Source organism: Cylas formicarius, unplaced genomic scaffold (assembly GCF_029955315.1).
Source record: "Cylas formicarius isolate icCylForm1 unplaced genomic scaffold, icCylForm1.1 PGA_scaffold_8__14_contigs__length_24414737, whole genome shotgun sequence".
NCBI classification, from domain to species: Eukaryota; Metazoa; Arthropoda; class Insecta; order Coleoptera; family Brentidae; genus Cylas; species Cylas formicarius.
In genome coordinates this window covers 19,646,152-19,654,793 of record NW_026844361.1, presented here as the reverse complement: position 1 = coordinate 19,654,793, position 8,642 = coordinate 19,646,152, and the positions used below count along the sequence as shown (strand labels likewise).

At 42.8% G+C, this 8,642-nt stretch overlaps 1 protein-coding gene across 5 annotated transcripts in view; it reads right to left on the bottom strand.

Annotated features, from left to right (window-relative positions):
- Positions 1-1,942: 1,942 nt before the first annotated feature.
- The window catches only part of LOC132706028 (uncharacterized), a 228,274-nt gene continuing 221,574 nt past the window's right edge, over positions 1,943-8,642 (bottom strand). For all 5 annotated transcript variants that reach the window (XM_060677077.1, XM_060677076.1, XM_060677080.1 and 2 more), the window contains one exon: positions 1,943-8,039. In XM_060677077.1, the coding sequence (XP_060533060.1) occupies positions 4,805-7,987 (3,183 nt within the window). In that variant the 5' untranslated portion in view covers positions 7,988-8,039 and the 3' untranslated portion in view covers positions 1,943-4,804. The remainder of the gene's footprint in view (positions 8,040-8,642) is intronic.

Sequence of the window (8,642 nt, the reverse complement as noted above, 5' to 3'; positions counted from 1 at the left end):
TATAATGTTTTCTTGCTCCAAAAAATGTGTCATTCTGTCGTACATGGCCTTTTCGAGTATTTTAGAGAACCAACCTGCGATTGTTATAGGCTATAATTCTCTATTAGCTCAGAGTCTCCCTTTTTGAATACAGGAATCATTTTTGATTTTTTCAATGCCGCAGGGAACTGCCCGCAGAGAACGGACGTATTGGTAATAGTAGTTAAATATGGAGCTAAAACTTCTCCACAGGTTTTTATGAGTTGTATAGGTATTTCATCGATTCCAACAGATCGCTGGTTTTTGAGTGATTGAATTACGGTTATGGCATGAAAAACATACTCTTTGCCTTGGTGGTTGGAAGAGTGCCAGTTTCATCTGTAGTTAACATAGTATCGGTCTTCGACTGCACGTGAGTGGCAAAAAATTGTCCGAATTCATTTGCTATTATGTTATCATTAATTACGTTATTAACATTTATTCGTATACGGCGTTGAGTTTATTCCTTACCCAGCTTCTCGTTGACAAGTTCCCACATTTTTTAACTTTTGTTGTTAGAAAAACTTATTAAGTTCGAGAAGAAAGCCAGGAAAATATTTTAGCGTCATTATGTCAAATGCTTAAATTGGAAATCAGTTTAAGCTTTTTACTTTGTTTTTAATGAATATGGATAGCATTAACTTAAGTAAGGACTGTTTTAGGAAGATTTATAAAATGCATACTAATATGAATTAATCCATCAGTTTAATCAAGAAAATTTCATTACTCTTAAAATACAACCAGCCCGCAGGGCACATTCTTGGACCCTTCCGCGTTATAACGGGCGGTTATTAAACTCATTCCCACGTCAATACCATAAAAGGTTGTAAAAACGGTATTTCGTTTGGAGAACTGTACCCTCATTATTCTCATTAAATTCGTCACTCTCTTTTTATTAGTCGCCTATTGTTGAGAAGTAAATACTAACTGTTGGTAAAACGTAAATCTCTTTTTAAAGACAGCGAGACGTGAAGGCCAGAGATGCGGCTTATCACTGGAATACTTGAGACAAGGGAAGTGATTGGTGATCGATGGTATCACGTCAGCACAAACAGGATCGAAGAATTAGAGGTAGGTTATAGTTATAGTCTGTTCGGTGACAAGAGAGAGTAATAAAACGATATAAGACTTGGTCAGAGTTGCAAATCATATACGCTTACCGTATGTGAATTCGTAATTTTAGTTTGCTATGCGGTTGAAATTTATGATTACGAGCCTTCTAAAACTTTTAACACAAACAAACCTAATTTTTAAAAATAAAAAATTCGACAGCACAGATGCTCGAAACACTTTTCTGATAGTTTGTGTTGGATGCAGATCAACGCCTTTGGATATAGCTCCATTAAGTTTATTACCCTTGCTAACTATTATCGAGCGATATAGCCAGTTGAATCAAACAACACTACCGAATCGATCGCCTCAAATTAGACACTATTTAAATCTTTTAGGTACTGTCGCAATCTAACCGTTTCCGGTGTAATGCTATTTTTGATCGTAGCAGGAAATTGCGTTTTCGATTTGAATCGAAAACGATTGTTCTGTTCAGGCTCGGGCGTTTTGTAGTCCAACGTTTCGAGCCTGAAAAACGCATTCGATGAGGAAACGGCCGAGAATTTTATTATGACCGCTCATTGATGTCGTATAATTTGTTTCGGCCGTATGAGGGAGGTTTAATGTCGTATCCGGTACAGACAATGATTTCGTATAGGTTTGTTCGAAATCGTTTTATTCCTTCGTATGACATATCCCACTTTTTAAATCTTTGGTATAAAGCAGTTTAACAAAATATTTAATTTGACAACCATTAGATAATCGCAAACCGTCAATCCTCAACAAATCGCTCTAGGCAACAGTAAATAAAACGCACAAATACATATCATTTGTTTATATTTTACAATTATAATATACAACGAAAGTAGTTCATTTTTATATAAATATGCGACTTTTAAAAAGATACAAACCGTCTCATATGTACACAATTTTTAAAACGTTTTTTTAAAAATCGTCATACCTACACATTATTTTTAATAATAACCTTTTTTTTAAACATTATTTTTATTTTGTTTCACTTGCGTAGACACCGAACGAAGAGAAGAGGGGGTGTGTGGTTCGTATTCGAAAACGTAAAAAAATACTGGCAAATCAAAATCGTTATAGTAAGCTATAAGTACGTTTATAGGAACAACGCTATGCCGTAAAGATATAATATGATATACAGTGCGTTCGTCGGCCGGACGGGCTGGCTGACTAGCTGTTGGACGTGTGCCTCACAAAAACAAAGATGGCCCAACGGTAACGAACGCGCTGTATAGGATTGCAATCGAGGAATGTATCGATAAAAAAATATTTAGGAAAACACACGTTTAGCGGACAACAATGAAGCTGATTTGTTATTTTTGTGTTGTAAATGTCGTTTCAACATCGCTGAACGAGCAAAATTTGCGACAATTCAAACGTACTTGGCGATATGACAAATACTGCAGAGTCAATCTAGGTGGTATAATACTGTAAAACAATAATACAGGGTGTTTCTAAACTGGCTTAATATATCTTTTGTCCGTTCGGTCGGTGTTCGACGAATTGGTTTAAAATGACTGTTACAAAATAAAAAATGTAAAAAACACGCGATACAAATATTTAGCTGCCTTCATTTTCAGGAAATTGTAAACGCGGCAACCCTGTTGATCTGACTGCATCCTTAGTAATGGTTTTCATTTGTTTTTCTAACTAAAATATAAGCGGGCATCCAAAAATTCCCAAGAAGTTTTCGATGTAACATGGTCGCCAATAACTTTAAAACTCTTTTTTCAATTTTCCAATTGCTTTGTTGATCACACCTAGCCGAAGGAAACCGGCAGCTGACACATATAAAGTTCGGACGCACTTTGAAAACACCCTGTACCAAATAAAATAAAAAACGAGTGTACAACTCAAACAAAAATGGCAAGTCGATTATATTGGCAGATATCGTTAAATACATATATACAAACAATTTACAAAATGCAGGCGTGTAGGTTGGGCGAAAAAAAAAGCCACTCGAAAAAGGCAACGTAATAAATATAAATTAGGATTTTCGTCGGGACGTCGAGGAAGATGGGGCGAGTTGGAGGAGGGAGGAGGTGACCCACACCACTCGACGCGATTTCTCGCTTTTGTCAAACGGACAAGTAGCGCTCGGCAAGCGGAAAACAACGGAACCAAAGGAACAATTTCGTAACAATCACTCGTTTTGAGGACGCCGAGAGGGCGGGGCCGGGAGTTTCCCTACCGCGAAACCGGGCCAAGCTCTCTTATCTTCAAGTCGAGACATAATTAAATTCTTCAGCACGAACCTCGGAAATAGTCCGCACAAATACAGTTCAAAAGAGAATTTTTTTTCTTTTTAAAAAATTTACCCTTCGCACAGAGGTATAAAAAAAACTGATTATTGTGTACCGATTTTTGAAACATACATCTTTGTTTGGTGTTTTCAGTTTTTTCATGAAGGTTGATCCAGTTGTATGTTGGCAAGATTTCCGAATTATACGTTTTATTAATCAATGTTCAGCTATCGAGGATGAACCATTTAAAAGTGCTTGAAATGATAAAAATGTTAAAGATTTCAGGTCGACTTAAAACGTTTATTTCTTCAAGATTGCAGATTTTTATTAAGGTTTGTTTTTTATTAAAAACTATTATTTGAGACACCTAGTATATATTTGAAAATCTTCACCACTACTCGTCCTTTTTTGGATCTTTGACCATTGTAATTAAGAATTAGCCCTGTATAATCCTTATGCTGTCCTGTAATTGACTTTATATTTTTATATACAAATGTCACTAAAAACTCTCGAATGAAATATCGATTAAGCTTTTTTTTATTATATTTGCCCATAGTTTCTCGTAATTTATTTTTTATTGATATTTGAAAGTTAATTTTGACGTAATTCTTAATACATGGAATAGATTCCTCCGTCCCAGAAAAGCACCGTTAAATAACTCGTGCCACGTTTGTGTTTAACGCGGCAATATTAAAAATTCCCCAACACGGACGGTTAAGCGAATATTTTTGTTCGCAATATAAAATAATTAGGAGTTTCGGAAAAATATCTCAGTCGATTTTTTAAAAACTAAACACGAATCCAAAAAAAAAATCACGTTATACAGGGCAAGTGATTAACAGCGCAGTGTTGTCGGGTTTCCTTCAACCTACGTAAAGTTCGCTAGCTGCCCCTACTTGCGAAACGCGAGCCACCCTGTACTTTACAAGTAACGTATAAAATTATATAAAAAATTAAAATTAATATACTTAACATTATTATATACACTTTTTTTTGCATTCTCTCGTATTTTATACACAGCTCTCTACAGTAAATTGAAATATTTGTCTTCCCATATATTAAATACTAGAGTCTAAACAATTATTAGTGCGTAAGAAACCTTACGTTGCTTTTTAAACATTCAAAACTGCGGAGTATTTTTTTGTAATATATCACTTACAACGGCGGCGGGTGGCGAAACGCCCCCTCACCCTCAAATCGGGACGATTCTAATTCCGACGGCCCCCGTTCCCACTTAGGCCACGAACAAACATTTCCCTACGCGCAACAAGGAAAAGTACACAAAACGCCGATTTTCTTTTTTTTTTCTTAATAATTTCAAAACTCAAGGCAACTAAATCGCTCCGGCTCGAAGGACCAGAAACGTCGAATAACGAAATGCTCTCGTCTCAAATCGCGCCGCGACGCCCCGCGCCCTACAAGAAAATCTCGCCTCTTGTGCACTTTCGCCCTGTCGGGATTAAACATTACGCGTCGCTATAATGGTTCTGGTCTCTCATCGCCTTGAATCGTACGAAACCCTGATCGTCCACCAGCATCGTCTGTTGCCTCTCGTGATTCGGCAACGTTTGCACTCCCAAGTGCGGCCTGGGGTGGTTTTTTCTCGCCCGTCCCGTCGATCTACGTCCCGAAGTGTTCGTCGAATTGCGCGAACGTCTGTCAAAGTCCGAACGTTCGAATTCGTGTCGCGTCCTTTCGTACTGGTGCTGGTTCGGGTTATCTATCGGTTCGCTGTATATATTCCTTTCAGAGTTCGAGACCGCGTCATGCTGATAATCCTCGTTGTTCGTATAAAACTTGGACGGGTCGAACATCGTCGCCTTCCTGGCCGACGACCTCTCGTTCCTCATCGAATTGTGAACCGAATTGCGGTCGAAGTTGCCGGAACTCGGTTGTCCGAAATTGCTCAAGCTGCCCTGATCGATATTTTGGCGCGAATCGAACCTGTCCGAACCCCATTTGGGCCTCTCGAACCTGTCAAAGTTGCTGTTCCTCTCGCCGTCGCTCTGGTACCTTTCGAGAGTGCTCTTCTTGTCGAACGAGTCGTTTTGGAACGCGTTCTTTAACAAGTTCGGTCTATCCACCGTCTCCGCCGGTATATTGTCCAGAACCATTTCTTGACGGCTGTAATTCAATGCGTTGGGGTTCGTGTTACAATTGTTGGGGTAAATGTTGTCCGTACTCGAATCGCTGGTGGTGCAGGGGAACAATGGGAACCCGCCGGCAGACTGTTTCTCCCGTTGCGACATCCTTAGGCTGACGACTATCGCGAGTAGGGTGATGATCGATATCTCGATGAGGCGCACTGAAAGCTCGAAACTCCACAGTATCCAGTGGTGGGGGTACTCGCTACTGAAACGGTCGCCTTTGATGAAAAACAACGCGTAAAGCTGCACGAGCCCCAGCAGGTTAAACAACAGCGCCACCGCTATGGTGATGTGACTCGCGTACGAGATGTTTTGGGTACACATTTCCGATAGGTTTTGACTCTTCTTCGCTAGCACGTTCTTAATGATTCGATAGAGGTAGATGTAACTGATACCCAACGCCCAAGCGAGAAGCACGAACACCGGTCTACAGATAGTGAGGTTCGCGTTTTTGAGGTGACCAAGCGTTTCGACGACGCTCAGCACGAAACAGAGCACGATGTGAAGCAGGGCGAAGACTACCAACACCACGGGACGCGTCTTGACCTCCAAATGTGTAAGGGTGCGTTTGAGGAGGAACAAGATGAGGACGGCGAACGTAGTAGCGAGCAAGCTCAGAGGGAAACTATGGAGAAAGTCGTAGAGGAACGGATTGAACGATTTGCGTACATTATACGCGTCGTAGATGAGGTAAAAGATGCGCAGAACGCATATCACTGTCAGCATTAAGTGGATGGTGAGGAAGTAGCTCTTGGAGAACATGTGCGGATCATTTTCGTAACGGATCAACTTGTAAATCGAGAAAGCGGCCAGGAGGATGTAACCGACCACCGCGAGGTATACGTGAACGTTCCAGCACACCGTCCAGATCTGATCCGAGCCCACCACTGCCGCCGTAACGTTCGTTTCTTTCTCTTTAACGTTGGGCAAGTTCACACTGTCGCTCATTTGAGTGGTCACGTCTTCCACGTGGACCTGCGCGGGCGGTTGCGCGTCTTTCTTTACCGTAACACTTTCCGACCGCTCCGGCGGTATTTCCTCTTGTTTCGGCGTCGACTCGCGAGGTGGCGCCGGCGGCGGTTCCGGCTCTTGACGTTTCAGACTCGGTTCCGCCGCCGGCGCCCTAGTCTTTGTCACCTTCGGCTCGAACCGGTCGGCGTTAGGCGTAGCGGTAACGGTGCGCAGTAAAATATCCGATATGTCCTCGTGACGTCCGTTGGAACCGCTCAGTATGCGCGTTATCGACGGCACGTACGACTTTTCGTATTCGAAGTTACTTTCGTTGACGTTCCTGGCGCCGCCGTAGAAATCTCCCACCCTGACGTTCTGCGACGGCGTGTTTAGGCTCTTTTTCTTTTCGTTCTTCGCATCTTGGTGATTCGGTTGTTGGGGCGGTTGCGGCTGAGGCGGCGGCAACCGTTCCGGTACTTTTTCCGCATTCACTTTCGGCAAATCGGGCCTAAACGGAATACGATCTTTGGCGGGCATCAACGACGGGGGCGGTATCGGTCTGCGGTTCACGAACCTGTCCGAATTGGTACCGCGCAACGTCGGTTTATCCGCGAACGGGTTCTGGAGGGCCTTCGGTAACGCGGGCGTGAAAAACACACGACTCGGAGGCACGTACGACGGCGACGCTTTGCCGCCCCCGTACATCGCCTTCGTAGGTCTGACGTTACGTAGCAGGTTATAAGTGGTGGTCGTCTTGTAGACGTTCTCGGTGACGTGTTCGGCGTCCGGTCGTAACCGGTCATTGTTGTAACGGTTCGGGTTGCCGTAATGTTTGTTGTGGTTATTTTTCAAGATATCCGCGGCCGGGGCCGAGGTCGGCAGGCCGTGGTCTTTCTCCAGGTCGACGCCGTAAGCGTCCAGGTCGCGACGATTGTTGTCCGCGTCCGCGACGTCCGGCTGCTCGAACTCGAGGTTCACCCGGGACGTGTCCTTGTTAACGTCTTTGACGTCGACGCGACGCCACTCCTCGCCGTTACCGTCCGCGTAGCGGTACGTAGTGAGCAGGGGTGTCGCCAGCGTCGTTACCGGGTACGCGTTGTCCGGTATGCTGCGTTTGGTGGTGCTGCCGTACGCTACCTTGTTGAACACCGCCGCGATACTTTGCTCGAGGTTAATCTTGTCGAAAAAACGTTCGGTTTTGTCGAACTCGGCGTAACAGTTCGCGCCGCGTCCAAGCGTGGTTAAGATTAGGGCGGAGAACAAAATGGCCGGGCACGGTCGTCTCATCATCGACCGTCGATTGACGTATAATATTAGGCACACGAATAATTTACTTATCGATAACAGTATCGTAAAACTAATAGAGTCGCAGTCTTGTTCGATTCGATCACAGACACAGTTCAGTTCGGTAATGTTGTCGTCCCGCGGGAGGCGCCGTCGCGTCCGTCGACGTTTCGCGTGTCGAGGGCGGCGACCGTCCTCGGGGTCCGCCGGCCCGGTCGTCGCCATCGCGCCCAGCTTCGGACTATAGTCGACGTTTGCCGAGATCATTTTGATTTCATCTTGCGGACGTGGCGGCGTACGGTGGTCGTCCGGCTCGTTTCTGAAACGAAAACTTTTGTTAACCTCGAGACTAATAGCTAAATAGAATAGAAACGACGAAGTGAAGCGAAGCTGTTTTCGACATTTCCACAATTATAACAATTATAGTTGCGATTATAGATAACTACTTCACTCACCTAACTCCGTTATTTCATTAAATACGACACACAAAATAAAATTACAAATTATTTTTATTACCTACTTAAATTACTTAAAATTATTCACATAATATATCAGTATCACTATCGCTATCCTCGCCTGTTCTAATTATTATTTGTTCTATATTACTTGCAATATGGATATACGATTGTTCTGCTTTTTCTATACGTTTAACAGAATTTGCCCAAATTTGTGGAGGGATGTTAAAAACTTCGGTTTCTATAAGTTTGAGGACATTGGAGTAAACGCGGGGAAAAACATTGTTACGACGAATGGCAGATTTCAGTTGGTGCCAAACATGTTCAATGGGATTAAATGTATAGTGGTAAGGTGCCTTAAAAAAAAGCCTTAAAACCGTAAGTCCTAGATTTTTGGCATAATTATCACAGACGTATTCCTTTTATAGGTTCAAGCTTTGTAGAACCTCAATTAATTGCTTTTTGGT